The sequence below is a fragment of the Xenopus laevis genome, chromosome 1L (assembly GCF_017654675.1).
Source record: "Xenopus laevis strain J_2021 chromosome 1L, Xenopus_laevis_v10.1, whole genome shotgun sequence".
NCBI classification, from domain to species: Eukaryota; Metazoa; Chordata; class Amphibia; order Anura; family Pipidae; genus Xenopus; species Xenopus laevis.
In genome coordinates, this window is record NC_054371.1 from 232,999,491 (window position 1) to 233,020,777 (window position 21,287).

Consider the following 21,287-nt stretch of genomic DNA (forward strand, 5'->3'; position numbering starts at 1 on the left):
TCAGCAGGAACAGTCCCTAAGTTTGCTCATAGTCTGTACAGAGAGATCCCATAAAACTATGGTACATAGGTATTCCCTGTACTAAGCACAATTCAGCAGGAACAGCCCCTAAGTTTGCTCATAGTCTGTACAGAGAGATCCCATAAAACTATGGCACATAGGTATTCCCTTGTACTAAGCACAATTCAGCAGGAACAGTCCCCTAAGTTTGCTCATAGTCTGTACAGAGAGATCCCATAAAACTATGGCAGCATAGGTATTCCCTGTACTAAGCACAATTCAGCAGGAACAGTCCCCTAAGTTTGCTCATAGTCTGTACAGAGAGATCCCATAAAACTATGGCAGCATAGGTATTCCCTGTACTAAGCACAATTCAGCAGGAACAGTCCCCTAAGTTTGCTCATAGTCTGTACAGAGAGATCCCATAAAACTATGGTACATAGGTATTCCCTGTACTAAGCACAATTCAGCAGGAACAGTCCCTAAGTTTGCTCATAGTCTGTACAGAAAGATCCCATAAAACTATGGCAGCATAGGTATTCCCTGTACTAAGCACAATTCAGCAGGAACAGTCCCCTAAGTTTGCTCATAGTCTGTACAGAGAGATCCCATAAAACTATGGCAGCATAGGTATTCCCTGTACTAAGCACAATTCAGCAGGAACAGTCCCTAAGTTTGCTCATAGTCTGTACAGAGAGATCCCATAAAACTATGGCAGCATAGGTATTCCCTGTACTAAGCACAATTCAGCAGGAACAGTCCCCTAAGTTTGCTCATAATCTGTACAGAGAGATCCCATAAAACTATGGTACATAGGTATTCCCTGTACTAAGCACAATTCAGCAGGAACAGTCCCTAAGTTTGCTCATAGTCTGTACAGAGAGATCCCATAAAACTATGGTACATAGGTATTCCCTGTACTAAGCACAATTCAGTAGGAACAGTCCCCTAAGTTTGCTCATAGTCTGTACAGAGAGATCCCATAAAACTATGGCAGCATAGGTATTCCCTGTACTAAGCACAATTCAGCAGGAACAGTCCCTAAGTTTGTTCATAGTCTGTACAGAGAGATCCCATAAAACTATGGCAGCATAGGTATTCCCTGTACTAAGCACAATTCAGCAGGAACAGTCCCCTAAGTTTGCTCATAGTCTGTACAGAGAGATCCCATAAAACTATGGTACATAGGTATTCCCTGTACTAAGCACAATTCAGCAGGAACAGTCCCTAAGTTTGCTCATAGTCTGTACAGAAAGATCCCATAAAACTATGGCAGCATAGGTATTCCCTGTACTAAGCACAATTCAGCAGGAACAGTCCCCTAAGTTTGCTCATAGTCTGTACAGAGAGATCCCATAAAACTATGGCAGCATAGGTATTCCCTGTACTAAGCACAATTCAGCAGGAACAGTCCCCTAAGTTTGCTCATAGTCTGTACAGAGAGATCCCATAAAACTATGGTACATAGGTATTCCCTGTACTAAGCACAATTCAGCAGGAACAGTCCCTAAGTTTGCTCATAGTCTGTACAGAAAGATCCCATAAAACTATGGCAGCATAGGTATTCCCTGTACTAAGCACAATTCAGCAGGAACAGTCCCCTAAGTTTGCTCATAGTCTGTACAGAGAGATCCCATAAAACTATGGCAGCATAGGTATTCCCTGTACTAAGCACAATTCAGCAGGAACAGTCCCCTAAGTTTGCTCATAGTCTGTACAGAGAGATCCCATAAAACTATGGTACATAGGTATTCCCTGTACTAAGCACAATTCAGCAGGAACAGTCCCTAAGTTTGCTCATAGTCTGTACAGAAAGATCCCATAAAACTATGGCAGCATAGGTATTCCCTGTACTAAGCACAATTCAGCAGGAACAGTCCCCTAAGTTTGCTCATAGTCTGTACAGAGAGATCCCATAAAACTATGGCAGCATAGGTATTCCCTGTACTAAGCACAATTCAGCAGGAACAGTCCCTAAGTTTGCTCATAGTCTGTACAGAGAGATCCCATAAAACTATGGCAGCATAGGTATTCCCTGTACTAAGCACAATTCAGCAGGAACAGTCCCCTAAGTTTGCTCATAATCTGTACAGAGAGATCCCATAAAACTATGGTACATAGGTATTCCCTGTACTAAGCACAATTCAGTAGGAACAGTCCCCTAAGTTTGCTCATAGTCTGTACAGAGAGATCCCATAAAACTATGGCAGCATAGGTATTCCCTGTACTAAGCACAATTCAGCAGGAACAGTCCCTAAGTTTGCTCATAGTCTGTACAGAGAGATCCCATAAAACTATGGCAGCATAGGTATTCCCTGTACTAAGCACAATTCAGCAGGAACAGTCCCTAAGTTTGCTCATAGTCTGTACAGAGAGATCCCATAAAACTATGGTACATAGGTATTCCCTGTACTAAGCACAATTCAGTAGGAACAGTCCCCTAAGTTTGCTCATAGTCTGTACAGAGAGATCCCATAAAACTATGGCAGCATAGGTATTCCCTGTACTAAGCACAATTCAGCAGGAACAGTCCCTAAGTTTGTTCATAGTCTGTACAGAGAGATCCCATAAAACTATGGCAGCATAGGTATTCCCTGTACTAAGCACAATTCAGCAGGAACAGTCCCCTAAGTTTGCTCATAGTCTGTACAGAGAGATCCCATAAAACTATGGTACATAGGTATTCCCTGTACTAAGCACAATTCAGCAGGAACAGTCCCTAAGTTTGCTCATAGTCTGTACAGAAAGATCCCATAAAACTATGGCAGCATAGGTATTCCCTGTACTAAGCACAATTCAGCAGGAACAGTCCCCTAAGTTTGCTCATAGTCTGTACAGAGAGATCCCATAAAACTATGGCAGCATAGGTATTCCCTGTACTAAGCACAATTCAGCAGGAACAGTCCCTAAGTTTGCTCATAGTCTGTACAGAGAGATCCCATAAAACTATGGCAGCATAGGTATTCCCTGTACTAAGCACAATTCAGCAGGAACAGTCCCCTAAGTTTGCTCATAATCTGTACAGAGAGATCCCATAAAACTATGGTACATAGGTATTCCCTGTACTAAGCACAATTCAGCAGGAACAGTCCCTAAGTTTGTTCATAGTCTGTACAGAGAGATCCCATAAAACTATGGCAGTGCTGGGCCCAGTACTAAAGTCAGAAAGAAGAATATGATGCAGAACTGGGGCAGCACAAGGGGTGAGTGAGATGACAGACTATAGATTTGGGCACAGCTAGTGCATCAGTTGACATGAGCCAGTCCCCGGGTGAGGTTGCCATTCTGGCCGTGTAATGAACGTGCCAGTGACAGACAGACAGACACATACAGTATATACACAAATACTCACTCTGTACTGCCGTCAGCCCATCGTCCTGTCCATATGTCGTTCTGGTGATGGGTCCCAATGTGAGTGAGTCCGACCCAGTATTCATGTCCCAGGCCTTTAATTAATATCTGTAAGGAAAAGAATGGGAAGTCAGAGGCAACATAACGACTTCCTGCTAACGAGTGGGAGGGGTTTATTGGATCCGTGGGATTGGACGCCACCTCTTTATCCAGTTTGTTGGTACAAAACAATGGCTGCCCATCTCACCTTATAGTTTCTCTTCATATTCCCATTATTTTATTAGTTGTCACTGAATGAATCAGGACTAGTGATGAGAACATTTTTTTGCATATGTGACAAATTTCCGACAAATCTTTTCACCCATTAGAGTCTATGGACGTCATTTTCAAGCTGAAAGTTGGTAAAAATGTTGCTGAACTTGAATCAGTTATAATGTCGGACACAGTGAAGTGAGAAATAGTGGCCTCAGCCCCTGTAACATTCCTGTTATTTACAGAGAAACATTAGGGAGAGGAAGGAGGTGCAGCCGGTGTTAGAGACCTGTACAGCCCAGAGCTCTTACACTTGCACCCCTGAGCCTTTATCAGAGGGAGGAGCTAAAGGCACAGTCATTAGTACAGGGAGAGTCACCTGATGTCAGACTGACAGATTGAGGAGGAGGAGCTAAAGACAAATTGCCAGAAGTGGAGAGAGAGGTTTATGATCAGGACTGGAGCGGGGGGTAGAAATAAGAGAGATATGAGTAGGGCTGGGGGTGGCTAGGACCCTATATCCTTGTTCCTTCTCTAACGTCAGCCCTGGGCATCACTGTTAGTTGCCACATGGGGGGAGGTGAGGGCAGATGAAGACGGGCACTGGCCTTGGGGTACAAACTGGCTCTGGCTGTAAATTAAATAAATCCATCAGCAGTTTTGTCTATGAAGGTTTTTCTAGTGCAGATAAGTCTGAAGCCACAGGACTTGCTGGTCATCCTGAAGAAGCCCCTCGGATGAGTGGGGGAAAAACTTCCAAGAAAACTCAAAGTCCAGTTGCTTTTGTGTGAATTCCCTTTAATGCCTTTAGCCTGGGGCTAGTGACGGGCGATATGTTATAGCCCAATAGTAACTATTACACACCCAGTGGCACAAAAAACATATGGCTTACGTATATTAACAACAATAACAAAAAGGAAATCAATCTCCCAGGAACAGATCTGCCCAAACTGATTGCACCTTCCCCTTTAATTACCAGGATATCATTATCTTAAAGGGATTATGTCATCATTTTTATGGTGTCGTTTTTATTTCTAAATGACACAAATAATTGACTGTACAATATAAAATGTCATTCCTGAACCAGCAAGTGTATTTAGTTGTAATATTGGTGTGTAGGTGCATCTCAGCTCATTTTGCCTGGTCATGTGATTTCAGAAAGAGCCAGCACTTTAGGATGGAACTGCTTTCTGACAGGCTGCTGTTTCTCCTTCTCAATGTAACTGAATGTGTCTCAGTGGGACCTGGATTTTACTATTGAGTGTTGTTCTTAGATCTACCAGGCAGCTGTTATCTTGTGTTAGGGAGCTACTATCTGGTTACCTTCCCATTGTTCTGTTGTTTGGCTACTGGAGGGGGTGATATCAGTCCAACTTGATGTAGAGCAGTAAAGAGAGACTGAAGTTTATCAGAGCACAAGTCACATGACCAGGGGCAGCTGGGAAATTGACAATATGTCTAGCCGCATGTCAGATATCAAAATTGAATATAAAAAAAATCTGTTTGCTCTTTTGAGAAATGGATTTCAGTGCAGAATTCTGCTGGAGCAGCACTATTAACTGATGTGTTAAATAACATGTTTTCCCATGACAGTGTCCTTTTAAGCAAATGTCAGCTCAGCAGCCTAGGCCAGGGGCTCCAGGACTGATACAGACACTGTATATTAGCCACACTTCCCTGAATATCTATACAGCTAATATTGGGTGCCACCTGCCTGTGCTTGGATTTCAATGTTATTTATAGGGAAGTAAAATAAAAATATTAAATGGTCACTATTGTTCCCAGAAAATGCGGCAAACACCCAACAGCAAATAATATTATTATTTATATAGCAGCACCCACAGTGTGGCCCAGAGTAAGGGGCACAAACACAAGACAAGCAGTAACTCACCAGAATAGATGCACAGTTACTAATGGATATTGTAAGGAGAGAGAAGTGGGAGGGCCCTGCTCTCAAGAGCTTACAGTCTAAGAGGGAGGGGTGTGAGACATATGGATGTAGTTGGTTAAGATAGTTGACGGTAAATAGGTAAGTATTTATTGTGGTGACATGGGTGTGGTTTTAAGTGGGTGTGGTTTAAAGTAGGTGTGGTTTAAGAACAGGGAGTGGTCAACACTGACTTCCAGAAAAATGGTGTCCCTCGGTACAGTGTCGGACTGGGACACCAACACACCTTAGTTCAGGGGCCACTCAAATACCTTAAACCAGGGGCCACTCTCAGTACTATTATTATTCCTCTCCTCACACAACCTCTATTCCCCTAGTCTCTTTTCTCTACAGACTATAATCTATTATTCCATCTATTTCTCATAGAAATAGGGAATGGCCATGAAATAAGCCACATGTTTAACAACATGAGGGGCCCCTGACACCTGGGCCCCCCGGGAGTTTTCCTGATATCCCTGTGGGCCAGTCTGACACTGTCTCAGTACCACAGAAGTTGGACAGCGCAGGGTTAATATGTATCTGGTGATTGTGATACTGATACCAACTGTAATGGGGCCACAGACACAGTATTAATTGGGCTCCTGAATAAATGTTATATTCATGCCAATAAACCTGATTAACAACAGCCTGCTAATTAAGTGCACAGGTGTAATGAGTTTGGGGGGCTCTGTTCCTGCACCCCACCAGCCTTGTCTTTATCCCCAGCAAAGGGGGTTCCCTCTCTCTATAGAACTGAATTATGACCCCAGCTCCTCCTTAATGGGGATTTCTATTTAACATGTAAAGTTTACTATAAAGAAATAAAACATGACACAATTCACAGACTAACAAATCAATTCTTATGATGAGTTAAATTCACTGGAGGAGTCCCCTTGTAACACCCACCACCCCATGACTCTCTCCCCTTCCACCTATAGGAGAACATAACAATGTCTGTCCCTACTGAGCAAGTACTCTATGGGTCACATGACTGCTTACAATTGGTACATGCTCCCTGAGAAGCGTTACTAACGTCTGTCCCATAGCAACTGTAACAGCTGCTGCAAGAGTCGCTCTATTTCCCAGCAGTAAAATAATAGCTTTAAATAATGTTGTCCTTACCCAGTCACCACTAGTTCCCCATGAGGAACACTAATACCTTCACTGCCCCAGTCACCCAGAAAATGCAGAAAATGTAGAAAATGCAGAAAATGCAGAGAATGCACCTTTACAATGTCCTTGTCGTTTATGACTTGTGCCAAGATGGAGGCACTGGCCCTGCAGTAAGTGTCGCTGTTATACAGGTTCCTCTTGTCTGTAGAGAAGAAATAGCACTTGTTCTGCAATAGGATCCAGCGTCGGGGGCACCTATGGGCCGGGCCTGTAACACACTAAGAGAGTCACTGAGAGAAGCACCAGCATAAGCCTCCCCTATAATAAACTGACCCAACTACAGCCCATAATAAGTATCAGGAGAATGATTGATCCGATGACAGCAGCCAATCAGATCTGAGTCAGGGGACAGTGAGGAGTTGTCCATCCAGAAGTGTTGGCAATGGGCAGACAATTGTATAGGACCTCTTCACTGCAAGGGTTAAACCCAGTTCTATCTTCTGATAAGATAAAGAGGGGTCTCCATAAAGTGGGGTATTTACTCTCGACATCAGGGAAGTGGCCCAAGTTCACCGGCCTGAGCCCTCAGATAAAGACAATCTTCCATCAAATTATCAAGTTATAGAGATTTATTGTGTCCTCTGCCTTGTGCGTTTCCTATACAAACACTTTGGGGCAGATTTATCAAGGGTCAAAGTGAATTTGAGAGAATTTTTGAAGTTAAAAAAATTTCATATTTGAAGTAATTTTTTGGTTACTTCAACCATCGAACTGGATACTACGACTTTGAATTTACTTCAACTTCGATTCGAAGTAAAAAAACGTTCCACTATTCGACCTTTCGATAATCGAAGTACTGTCTGTTTAAAAAAAACTTCGACTTCAATACAACGCCAAATTAAACCTGCCGAGGTGCTATGTTAGCCTATGGGGACCTTCTACAATCATTTTCTACATTTTTTAAAGTCGAATAAAAATCCTCCGATCTTACACCAAAATCGTTCAAATCGTTCTATTTGAACTATTTAATCATTATCGATTTTTATTTGACCGCAGGATAGCCAAATTTTTTTAAAAAAACCCTTTGACTTCGAAATTCGAAGTATTTTAATTCGAAGTATTTTAATTCGATGGTTGAATTTCGAAAGTACTTACTACTTCAAAATTCGACCCTTGATAAATCTGCCCCATAAATTTATTTGAGTGCCTGCTCCGGATTTATTCCCAGTTCTATCTTGGACTAATGGGCCATATAATCTAATACAGTTTCCTCTGGGTCACAGTGAAGGAAGTGTGAAAGGGCTAAAATAGCAATTAATTTAAATATATTAATTATTCAATGTTTTTGTTTATATTGGGTTTCAGAATTGAAATTGGTGATAAACTCTGCCCCATTTTCTTATTAATTTGATCATTTGTAAAGTGCTCGTGGGGAGGAGACACTTACCTGATAAACACATGGAAATATTTCCCTCAACTTCAGGAATCTGCTCATTTGTACCTTGGAAATGGGAGGCAGAAAATTCTCAGTTATTCAGGATTAAACACGGTGAGGACAGACAATATCACACAATCTAGTGCTCATTGTTGTACCAACAGTTGGAGCAATTGTTACACAATAATCAAATACACAAAGGGGGGAATTTACAAAAGTGTCGGTATAATAAGTAACCGAGAAGTGGCGGTTGACAAATTTATAAAATGTCGTACGAACGGCAAATTCACAAAGGCAGATGTTACCGTCTCTGAATGTCTCGTAAGTCCGACAATTTTCTAAAATGTCCTATATCTTTTCATCGTACAAACGACTTTTTCATTTTGGAGAGTCTAATGTGTCTGAAAAATTGTAAAAAAAATTAGTTTACGAGTAATTCATAAAAATGTTGGGAAAAGTGGCACCGAAAAACCACGCCCACTTTTAACGACACTAATTCAAAAGTGTCGTACATGTCGGAAAATTGGTGGAGAAATGCTCTGTGAATGTATCGGCTGCTGCTACGACACTTTCTACCACATTTTATAGACATTTTTTCATTCCCGACACTTTTGTGAATTCCCCCCAAAGTCTCCATATAAATTTCAAGTAATGTATTTGAAAGCCTTAAAGTAAATACTTGACACAAAGTTTCTGATAAATAAATGTGAAAAAGATAAAAAGTTGTTAATGTTGGACAAACAAGGAGACTGGTCCTTGAGTAGAACAATGAGCACTAGATTGTGTATAAGGGAATAACGAGGGTGTGAATGTTTGTCAGTGATAAAGGGCCCCAAGGCCTGAGACGTTGCAGTAATACACTAAGTGCTAAATAAAGTCTAATAACTGAATAAATAACGAGTGGTTCTAATGATCCTGTACAGGGATGGGGGGGGGGGCAGTAGAGCACAGATATCATGTCGTCTGACCAGACTGTGTCATTTGCCCCAAATGATGGTGATGCCTCTATCTAAATAAAGGATATTTATCATCAAGATGGATTCCAGGATGAGAGAAGTCTTCTCTAAAGTTTTGTCCCAGTAAACCTGTAGTTATGCCATACATCAGGTCTGAAGTTTCTCCCGGTTACTACACCTACGGTTCATGATGAACCTATGCAGATAGGAGCTACTTGTTTAACTCCTCAGGAGAGAACCCGTAGGAGAAATGCTGGACTTTGTTTATATTGTGGCCTCACTGGACATCTGCTGAGATCCTGTCCAACCAGACCTCAGAATTAGGGAAACTCTCCAGCCTAGGTGTGAGGGGGGAGTCTCCCCTAGGCAAGATCTCTGCACTCCCGTTACCTGCAAGTCTCATATGTTTCTCCCTGCTTCCCTTTCCACCTTGTCTGCTACGTTTTCCTGCCAGGCTTTTCTTGACTCCGGAGCAGCAGACAATTTTATCGATAATTCTGAACCCCATTCCTCTCAAGGTTCCTCTTTTGGCCCGGGCTGTGGATGGCAGATCAATTTCTCCAGGTGTTCTCACTTCTGCTACTGATCCAGTCCTTATTCATGTTGGCAATCTTCATGAAGAGGAGATTTCCTTTTTGTTGATTCAGTGCTCCGAGACTCCCATAATTTTGGGTTTTCCTCGGCTCAAGTTTCATAACCTGTCCATTGACTGGTCCACTGGGGAACTTTCGGCCTGGAGTTCCTTTTGTCGTTCCAATTGTATGGCTTCATCAATCCTTCTGGTGGCTGCTTCTTCTTTGCTTCCAGTCTCCAGCTCTCTCTCCTGTCGTTTACAAAGAGTTTGCTGATGTCTTTGAAAAGAAGAATTCTGAGGTCTTACCTCCACACTGTTCCTACGATTGTCAGATTGATCTTATTCCTGGTTCCTTTCCTCCTAGGGGAAGAACATATCCGTTGTCCGTGCCGGAGACTCAAGCCATGAAGAGATATATTTTGTACAATCTCTCCAAAGGTTTTATTAGAAAACCGACGTCTCCTGCTGGTGCTGGATTCTTTTTCATCCAGAAGAAAGATGGCATTCTGAGACCATGCATCGATTATCATGCTTTGAATTAAATAACAATGAAGAACCATTATCCTTTGCCATTGATTCCTGAGTTGCTTGATGGGTTAAGGGGAGCCAACATTTTCACTAAGTAGGACTTCCGTGGGGCGTTTAATCTCATTCATATTCGTCAAGGGGATGAGTGGCCTTCAACACCCGAGATGGCCATTATGAGTATTTGGTCATGCTATTTGGCCTTTGCAATGCCCCCGCTGTTTTTCAAGACCTGATCAATTATGTTCTTCGAGAATTCTTGCAGTCTTGAGTCATAGTCTATCTGGACAATATTTTGGTTTATTCCTCTTCCTTGTCTGAACACATTCTACAAGTGAAGCAAGTTCTACGCAAGTTGAGGGAAAATTGTCTTTACGCCAAGCTTGAGAAGTGCGAATTCCATAAGGCCACGATTTTTTGGGATATATCATTTCTTCTTCTGGATTCGAGATGGATCCTGCTAAAGTCTCAGCTGCCCTTGATTGGCCTGTTCCCATAGGTCTGAAGGCTATTCAATGTTTTTTGGAATTTGCTAATTTTTATCGTAAATTCATCTTTCTCTTGATCCCTGCCGGTATCTTGTTTACGTCTTTTGGCTTTGCACTTCCTTGTTGGCTTCCGCAGCAGAAAGCCCGGGGCCCCAAAAGTGCATTGGTGAAAACCGGAACCCACAGGGTTCTCCTGTGCACCCAAAGGTACTGTTCACTACACAAGGTTCCTATTAACGAGATTGTTACAGATATATATTATGTATTTGGGCAATATATTGGCTGGAGATGTTGCTGACTGAGACTGATGGTACTAGTTCCTTGGCCAAGTTATTCCTGGCATTTAGTTACTTAGGCACGTTGATACATGTGCAATATCACATGTCAGACAGTTATAACACACAACAATATGTAAAGTGGTCCTTAAAGAACTGGGGAGGGGACACTTACCTGATAAACACATGGATATATTTCCCTTAACTTCAGAAATCTGCTCATTTGTACCTTGGAAATGGGAAGCAGAAAATTCTCAGTTATTCAGGATTAAACACGGTGAGGACACAGGAATGGGGAGTGTGAGTAGTCAGCTCGAGTATTATGAAATTTTCTTCAATGTGGGGCACGTTCTCCAATGACCAATCTCCACCATGAACATGATCGTTAGAACAGCACCCCTAGTTATTTTCACTTAAAAAGTGTTTATTTAGCACTTAGTGTATTACTGCAACGTCTCAGCCCATGGGGCCCTTTATCACTGACAAACATTCACACCCTCGTTATTCCCTTATACACAATCTAGTGCTCATTGTTGTACTAACTGTTGGATCAATTGTTACACAATAATCAAATACACAAAGTTTCCATATACATCATTTAAAGAAATGTGTTTCAAAGCCTCAAGGTGAACACTTGACACAATGTTTATGATAAATAGGTGAATGTTTGTCAGTGAGTTTAATAAAGGGCCCCATGGGCTGAGACGTTGCAGTAATACACTAGGTGCTAAATAAAGTCTAATAAATAAATAAATAACGAGTGGTTCTAATGATCCTGTACAGTGATGGGGGGGGCAGTAGAGCACAAATATCATGTCGTCTGACCAGACTGTAACATCAGGACTATCAGTTGCCCCTGAAATAAGAAGTGCAGTAAAGGTGATGTACACAATGTCATATTCCCTGTATTGTTTATTATGGGAAATGCCCCTCCCCCCTTCCCATAATGCAGTTTTTCTCTCTGGTGTCTCCCCAACTGGCTGGTTGGGGGGTGAGTTGTAAATGAGAGATGTAGTTCTGCTGTTCCCACTCTGTGTTTCACACTAGTTCCTGGGCTCAGAGGACTAACTGGAGTCATATTTTGAGCCCCTCAAGTATTTGCAGAGCTTTCCAGTTGGAACGAGGAGACGTCAACACTCCCTGGTGGGTTTTGTGGGGCATCTTGTCCCCTGTTCTACCCCTGGTCACCCCCTAACCCTGCCCTGAGCCCTGAGCTCAATTAACATCACATAAAGGGGTTTCAGAGCTTCCCAGAGGTTTGGGCCAATACAAATGTGGGCTGAGTATCAATTCTGGTGCAACTTATGGACAAGAGATTGGTCTGTTGTGGGTGACTGAAAATGGGGGAACACTGGGGGACTCACGAAAAATTATGGATTGTTCACAGGGGGGTTCCTGGGCCTCTGGTCACTTGAGGTGACATTCAGATGCTGCCCCCCCTCGAACCTGGCAGTGCCACATCAATAGTGCAGTCATGGGGGGCTTTTTGCTGTATTTGTGTATTTGGGCTATATATTGTATATTTGGGCTATATATTCTATATTTGGGCTATGTAATATGTATTAGGGCTATATATTGTGTATTTGGGATAGATATTATGCATTTGGGCTATATATTGAGTATGTGGACTATATATTGAGTATTTGGGCTATATATTGTATATTTGGGCTATGTATTGTGTATTTGGGCTATATATTGTGTATTTGGGCTATGTATTGTGTATTTGGGCTATATATTGTGTATTTGGACTATATATTATGTATTTGGGCTATATATTATGTATTTGGGATATATATTGAGTATGTGGACTATATATTGTGTATTTGGGCTATATATTGTGTATTTGGGCTATATATTGTGTATTTGGACTATATATTATGTATTTGGGATATATATTGAGTATGTGGACTATATATTGTGTATGTGGGCTATATATTGTGTATTTGGGCTATGTATTGTGTATTTGGGCTATGTATTGTGTATTTGGGCTATATATTGTGTATTTGGACTATATATTATGTATTTGGGCTATATATTGTGTATTTGGGCTATATATTGTGTATTTGGCCTATATATTGAGTATATGGACTATATATTGAGTATTTGGGCTATATATTGAGTATGTGGACTATATATTGAGTATGTGGACTATATATTGAGTATGTGGACTATATATTGAGTATGTGGACTATATATTGAGTATTTGGGATATATATTGTGTATGTGGTACATTTGGCTGCAGATGTTTTCTGGCTGAGACTGTTGATACTTGTTCTTTGTTAATCCTGGCATTTTGTTACTTAGGCCTGGGGGTACATGTGAAATATCACAGAGCAGACAGGTGTAACACATACATGTGAAATATCACAGAGTAGACAGGTGTAAGACACATACATGTGAAATATCACAGAGTAGACAGGTGTAACACACATACATGTGAAATATCACAGAGCAGACAGGTGTAACACACATACGTGTGAAATATCACAGAGTAGACAGGTGTAAGACACATACGTGTGAAATATCACAGAGCAGACAGGTGTAACACACATACGTGTGAAATATCACAGAGCAGACAGGTGTAACACACATACATGTGAAATATCACAGAGCAGACAGGTGTAACACACATACGTGTGAAATATCACAGAGCAGACAGGTGTAACACACATACGTGTGAAATATCACAGAGCAGACAGGTGTAAGACACATACGTGTGCAATATCACAGAGCAGACAGGTGTAAGACACATACGTGTGCTCGGAGGCCAGTGGGCAATGAGACAAATCTAAATGAGGGACAGAAGGAACAAGCTCAGAACAAGTCTCTGTGTTGGGTGAGTGGAAAGCAGGAGCTGCGGCACACACTCCTCATTGTAGTAAGAATCATGTAGGGCCAGTCTGTAGTCTCAATGGAGAAGGGACAGATCTGGGCTACTTACCTGTTACTCGCAGGAATATGCTGACTGTCTGTAGGAGGAGGCACAGGAGCAGGAGGATGATGGGAAGATACGGATCCAATCGTAACACTCGCCTAAATGAGTCCCAGCCTTGGAGAACAAGTAGAAAATAATTAATAAAGTGATCAGTATTGTGCCTCACTCATATCTACTACTGACTGATGGAACATCATCTCTACTATTGATTGGAGTAAATATCTCCTACTTATTGACTGGAGTGAATCATCTCTACTACTGAATGAAGTAAATCTTTACTACTGATTGATTGGAAATCATTTTTACTACTGATTGAAGTGAATCTCTACTACTTACAGTATTTACTGGAGAGAATCTCTCCTCCTTATTGGTTGGAAATCATCACTACTATTGATTGGAGTGAATCTCTCCTCCTGTCAGTACTTACATAGCAGTGACCAACACATGTAGGGCTTCAGGCACCCGAGTATAAAATACACACAAGGGATTAGGGAGTTATTGCTGGGCACATGCATGAAGAAGGATGGCTACAGACCTGTGTACCCTCATATTTATTCCACTACTCATATTCCACACTACTGTTGCTCATGTTAAGGCCTTTCTTATGAAACATCAAAGTTGGGGCATCACCATAAGCTCCTCTTGTGTTTTCCCATCTCTGCCAGTACTCAGTAGGGCAGGCATTATAGTATAGCAGCCACCAGGGAGACTGTGGGAACCCAAAAAGAAGCCTAACTCCATGCTAATTCCATTGTAACATGCTAACTCCATGCTAACTCCATTGTAACATGCTAACTCCATGCTAACTCCATTGTAACATGCTAACTCCATGCTAACTCCATTGTAACATGCTAACTCCATGCTAACTCTATGCTAACTCCATGCTAAATCCATTGTAACATGATAACTCCATGCTAACTCCATGCTAACTCCATTGTAACATACTAACTCCATGCTAACTCCATTGTAACATGCTAACTCCATGCTAACTCCATTGTAACATGCTAACTCTATGCTAACTCCATGCCAACTCCATGCTAACTCCATGCTAACTCCATTGTAACATGCTAACTCTATGCTAACTCCATGCCAACTCCATGCTAACTCCATGCTAACTCCATGCTAACTCCATTGTAACATGCTAACTCCATGCTAACTCCATTGTAACATGCTAACTCTATGCTAACTCCATGCCAACTCCATGCTAACTCCATGCCAACTCCATGCTAACTCCATTGTAACATGCTAACTCTATGCTAACTCCATGCCAACTCCATGCTAACTCCATGCTAACTCCATTGTAACATGCTAACTCTATGCTAACTCCATGCTAACTCCATGCTAACTCCATGCCAACTCCATGCTAACTCCATGCTAACTCCATTGTAACATGCTAACTCTATGCTAACTCCATGCTAACTCCCTTCTTCCTTTCTTTCTTCTCACCACAACCTCATGGTGTCGCACCACATTTCCACTTCTCATATCTCTGCACTTTTCCTTTTTTCTCAACATCTGAACCATTTCCCTCCCTCCCCAATAACTTCCATTATTTGCCCCTGTCATTTAATACCCCAGTTTCCGTGTGGTGCAAGTGGGTGAGAGCAGTAAAACTGTGCTGACGTGATCTTTACCAGCGACCCCAGTTACAGACTCTCCTTTACCAGCGACCCCAGTTACAGACTCTCCTTTACCAGCGACCCCAGTTACAGACTCTCCTTTACCAGCGACCCCAGTTACAGACTCTCCTTTACCAGCGACCCCAGTTACAGACTCTCCTTTACCAGCGACCCCAGTTACAGACTCTCCTTTACCAGCGACCCCAGTTACAGACTCTCCTTTACCAGCGACCCCAGTTACAGACTCTCCTCTGCTCATAAAGTGCTCGGGGCAAAATTCACTCAGTGTGGGACATTATTTTGTATATTTGGAGGTTTTATTTTCAAGCTTCTGTTTAATAAACAGGTGAGTCTCTTCTGCTCAAAGTGAATGTTACTGCTGAACTCTATTTGACCAGAACGGGACGTGTCTCATACAGATACACCCAATGGGCGCCAGTCCTGTTTCTTGTAAACTTTCCAGCTGTTCCCCTAAACTAATCATTATTCATACGAATGTTTGGATTTGGGTTGATATTCAGACGTATTTTTTGTGCAGGTTTTGGTGTTTGACTGAAAGCAAAATGTATGAATGTGGTGTCTCCTTAGTGTAAATATGAATCTACATTTCCATAGAACTCTATTGGATCACTGCCCATGGAATTGTACAGGGAATAACTGCCCATATACATAAGGTTCTATATTCATCAAAGTGCAAAAGATAATCCCAGTTTTCCAATCTAAGCCCTTGCTGATCCAAAAGAAGGTCCTGACATTCCATGAATTAGATTAGGTACAAATACAGATATAAAAGCAATAATTGTTCCAATGAAGAACTATTCCCTCAATCTGAGCACCAACTAGGAATAGTGGGATAGAATGTCTATAAGAGATTGGACCTCAACACCATCAACATTCCATCAAATCACAGGACTCTAATCGGATTTCACTGAATTTGCTGAGATGGAGAATAACTGTTGGGCAACATACAAACAAGATAAACCCAACATAAGTATAACTGTTGGGCCAAGATGAGAGAATGTTCTGGGATCATCATTTGAGGAGAAATAAAGAAAAGCCCGTATCACTACTCTGGAATATACAGTATATCACAAGCATAACTACACGTGTTGGCCCATGTCTGGGAGAAGTTCTGGGTTTCTTACCTCTGGAGCAAATTGGGTTTGTCTCCTTCTCGGAGTCCATGACCCACAGAGTGAAGTGACTTTTCCTCCGACAGAGGCAGAAATATCTGAGCTCATGTACAAACTGCACAACTTCCCTCTGAACTCACTGACACACATATTTATATAAAGGAGAAGTTCACCTTCATGTTGTTATTTAGATGCAGTGCAGTTCTCTGACACAATATTTTGTATGGACTGTAAGTGATGCTGAAAGGTGAGAGTCCTTTGGAGAATAAATGTTGCCTGTGAGTAACTGGACAAAAATACATTTGAAACGAGGAAGACATAACAGAGCCATCAGTACTGGGTTTGAGGTTGAGTGTTGGTTGATGAGTGTTCCATTGCCACCCATTCCAGCTGCCCAGTACCAACACCAACACAGTCCGATTAAGTCATTTACTGTAAAGTCCACAATTTATTCTTCAGTCTTCTCCAGGCTAAAAGCTTTTCCAGCACTGGAACCACTCACAATGTTAGTTTAATGGCTGAGGGCAGGGGCTTCTAGTACGTCTGGGGTACATCTGGGCTACAGAAGGAGTGTAGTAAGAGTCATGTGTGGCTAAGAGATTGGTTTAGGGAATAGGGTTTTGGGTTTTTAGGGAACGGGACTAATTTTTCCATCAGTGGTGCTTCTAGATCTGCTGCTGCAAGAGGTAGAATACCTTATGTCACGCTCCCTAGTCCTCTGCCCAAATTTACTAGCCCTGCACAAACCCCTCACACACTACTCACAAACTCACACACTCACTCACTCACACTCACACACTCACTCTCACACACACACACACTCACTCTCACACACACACACTACTCACACACACACTCACTCACACAAAAGGAAATGAAATGCAGCTAAATAACAATTAGAATGGGCCCAACCATAAAAACTTAACATCTCACAATAAATGTGGCCCAGTTACTCTGCCAGGGAAGTTCTTCCTGAGATCTGGGGCACATTCTCACAGTAGACTCAGGAATAGCCAGGGCCCAAGATGGAGGACTTCTGACTAACAACCTCCCACCTCCCTATAAGCCCCAGTCAGTCAGTGGAAAGCTCCTACAGTTCATCTCATATAGTAGAGACCAGTCACACACCGCTGGACACTGAGTCTCCTCAAGTTACAAAATCCTGTTTTCAGAACCCCAAACAGATTTGGCAACTGTAGATGTCAGAGAGAAGTCATTATCCAGGTGACTCTACACCAGCAATTGCAGGGACTCTACTCAAACTTCATTTGGCACCTGCTTAGTAATAGATGCCTGAGTATTACAATGGATTCCTTATGCCTGAGCAACATGGATCAACCACAGTGTCAGGTTCTGCTGGGATTTGAGTCAGGGATCTTTGGGCTTCTGGCTCGATACCGTAACTGGCAGCCTGTAGGGTTACTCACTATATATTTCCTGGTCTCTGCAGCCCCAGCACGGCAGCAGTCTGATTGGTTACAATCAGCCAATCAGGGCTGACTCTGCCCTATTTAAGGTCAGCCCTCCATACACTCTTTGCCTGAGGATTGTTTCCCAGACTAGCAGTGCAGCATTGTCCCTAGCTAAGGGTTTCAGCTCTTGCCTCATTTCCTTGCCTTGTCTTGCCTTTCCTGTTCTGTCCTACCTTGAACCTTTCCTCCTTATCTTTCCTTGTTCTGTTCCTGCCTGGTCTTTCCCTCCCACTTCTGCTCCAGTTCTAGTTTTACTTTGCCTTAACCTATTTCTGCCTTGACCTTGATCTGACCTTGTCTTGTCTGTTCCTACTTCCTGTTCTGACTTGTAACCTTGCCCTGATTTCCTTGCTATTCTGTATCTTGATCTGTTTCTCACGCCAAACCTTTCCCTGCCTTCACCTTGTACTGACCCTGCCTTGTACCTTGTAACCCCTTGTCTTGCTCTGCATCTTGCCCTGCCTTTCCTCCCTCTCCTGCTCTCCAGTCCTCTCTCTGTATCCTGTCCTCCCACTATCTTGTCCTCCTGCTATCCTGTCCCCCAGATCTTCACCCTCTCTGTCCTGTTTCCCCTTCACCCGTTCCAGTCTGAATCGTTGTCCTCTTCAACCCATTCCTGCCTTCCCTTTACGTGTCCCTAGGCACAATCAGCTCCTGCTTCAAGGACTCACCCTTCCCCCATCAGTCTCCACAGTGCCCCCTACCTAATCCTTGACACACAGTCTTTCAGGATGCCTAGCTCCAAGCTTTAACACCTGAGACTCACCCCAAAGGACTTTAACGAAAGAGCTCTCCTTGCACCTCTGTTTGTACCAGTAAATTCTATCAGACTATAATTTGGAAGGTGCACACCCTGAAAATTTGCTGAGGTGCCAATCCAAAGGGAGCTGCCCAGCCAAAGCCTCCTGATGAATATCACATAAATAAATAAATATATGGATTGCACACTCAGACTTAAAAAACTATCAAAGTTTATTATATCAGACACTTACATGATAGCAGAAAACCTGACGCGTTTTGACCACCATAGTGATCTTCACCAGGGGCAAAACACTTTTAGTACAAAAATAGTAAAAAAGGCAGAGAGATTACATGTGCTGTGCAGTATAAATACCCTCACAAACATCTCATTATAAACTGGTGATTGTCAGCGTGTGACGCCATTTCCTCCTAGTTACAGGTGATGACAGGAAGTATACGCTATTCATTGGAACGCATATTCCAATCACCAATGCACATGAACTATACACAGGACTGTAAGGGAATCATAGGAAATATGCGCATAAGTATGAAGTGGAACGTATTGTGTTCCAAACACACATAAACCTGCCTGAATACACATTGAAACTGCCCAATAACTACATGAAACCCTTGTGTCTCACAATTACAACCTCTCATGTGCACATAACGGACATCACCAACCACAATAGCTTCAGTCCCGTGTATCTTATTGGCCATAGGAAATAGCTGCTAAGCAATTGATCTCAGAGGCACACACTTTCTCCTCACTTGTCCTTATCTCTTTCAGGTGGGTGTACTCCACTCCTTGTCTTCACCTACACATGTTCTGCAAAGTATAATATAAAGAATTGGCAGCACTCCCAGGCCTTGTAGAAAACCGCTTATTCTTTCATGTATAATAAAAATATAATGAAAGAATAAAGGTGGTTTTATACAAGGCCTGGGAGTGCTGCCAATTCTTTATATTTGAATTGATCTCAGAGGCACAAACAAATGGGCAGACAAATATCTCAAGTATTATCAGACAATCATCATATTAGATCATATATCCTATACTTCAATCAAATCTTTGGAGGGTGAAGTAATCTCTTGTTTGTGAGCCAAAAACATATATTTGTCTCTCTCTCTCTGTTTGGGGCGAATAATAAGACACACTATTCTATCCCACATTTTTTACAAAATCCCAAACGGGGTAATTATAAGTGTTATAGTTGCTCTTTAGGAGCAATAGGATGATTCAAACGAATTGTTTTACTCATTCTAGCACCTTACAAAGATTTCAGATTAATCATAGGATTAGGTGCCAATCAACATATGTGGTATATGCGTTGGTCTGTCCTTGTGGCCTATATTATACAGGCCAGACGATACAAAAACTGAAATATAGATTTATTAAACACAAAAGTGTGATCAAATTAGGCAAGGAAACCCCTCCGTTAGTACAACATTGTAAAGAACATAATGTATCGTCTTTACGCATTATGGGGATTGATCAAATGACATGTTCGAGTGTTGGGAGGGATAAAAACTCTGCTGCTAAGAAAGGAATCAGAGTGGATTTTTCGGCTGAACACAGTGACCCCTTTAGGTCTCAATGATTCATTAAATGTATCCTGCTTTTTACAGAAAAGAGAATTATTTTGATTAACATCTTGCTCAGTTACTGGATAATACAGATGAAGCCACTTGGATTTGTGAGATAAATGCGTCATGACTCATGGTTAATTGAAGAAACTGCGTTATCTAAAGTCATCTTAACTCATTTAATGCATTTAACCTTTCCATTAGCATACCAAAGCACCATTGTGAACAATGGTGAATGCCTTAATTAGATGGGATGTTGTGACGCAGTTTTCTGTGTTAAATGAGATAAATGGGATATCTGTGTTTAGTTATTCTGTGTCAAACAGACAAACCAAAGTGGCTGCATCTGTATGAATCTTGCTTTTCGATGATCCTGGTGGGTATGTTCTGCTCACGCCTGTATTGGATGTATTCCCTCCAGTTTAGTAGCCATATGGACACAATAGGAAAATGATTCTAATGTATTAAACTGAAGGTGCTGGTAATGTTTTATGTGTTTAGTTTTTTCTTATTAAGATTTTTTGGTATATGATTAATAATTTTGGTGTACCCATATTTGTAATTTTGTATACTTATCTGTTGTTTTTGATTTTTCCTAGACTATATATGACCCATGGGGCAAAATGAGAGAGAGACAGATACAGATGCAGCCACTTTGGTTTGTCTGTTTGACACAGAATAACTAAACACAGATATCCCATTTATCTCATTTAACACAGAAAACTGTGACACAACATCCCATCTAATTAAAGCATTCACCATTGTGAACAATGGTGCTTTGGTATGCTAATGAAAAGGTTAAATGCATTAAATGAGTTAAGATAACTTTAGATAACACAGTTTCTTCAATTAACTCTGAGTCATGACGCATTTAACTCACAAATCCAAGTGGCTTCATCTGTATACA

The 21,287-nt window shown here is 41.7% G+C and overlaps 1 protein-coding gene across 1 annotated transcript in view; it reads right to left on the reverse strand.

Annotated features, from left to right (window-relative positions):
• LOC108719251 (C-type lectin domain family 2 member B-like) overlaps positions 1 to 16,690 on the reverse strand; it is an 18,257-nt gene extending 1,567 nt beyond the window's left edge. Inside the window, exons 1-6 of the mRNA XM_041570927.1 lie at positions 16,596 to 16,690; positions 13,838 to 13,945; positions 11,072 to 11,125; positions 8,091 to 8,144; positions 6,757 to 6,911; positions 3,353 to 3,459 (exon numbers count right to left, since the gene is read on the reverse strand). Coding sequence (XP_041426861.1) covers positions 3,353 to 3,459; positions 6,757 to 6,911; positions 8,091 to 8,144; positions 11,072 to 11,125; positions 13,838 to 13,945; positions 16,596 to 16,635 — 518 coding nt within the window. The 5' untranslated portion in view covers positions 16,636 to 16,690. The remainder of the gene's footprint in view (positions 1 to 3,352; positions 3,460 to 6,756; positions 6,912 to 8,090; positions 8,145 to 11,071; positions 11,126 to 13,837; positions 13,946 to 16,595) is intronic.
• Positions 16,691 to 21,287: the final 4,597 nt, after the last annotated feature.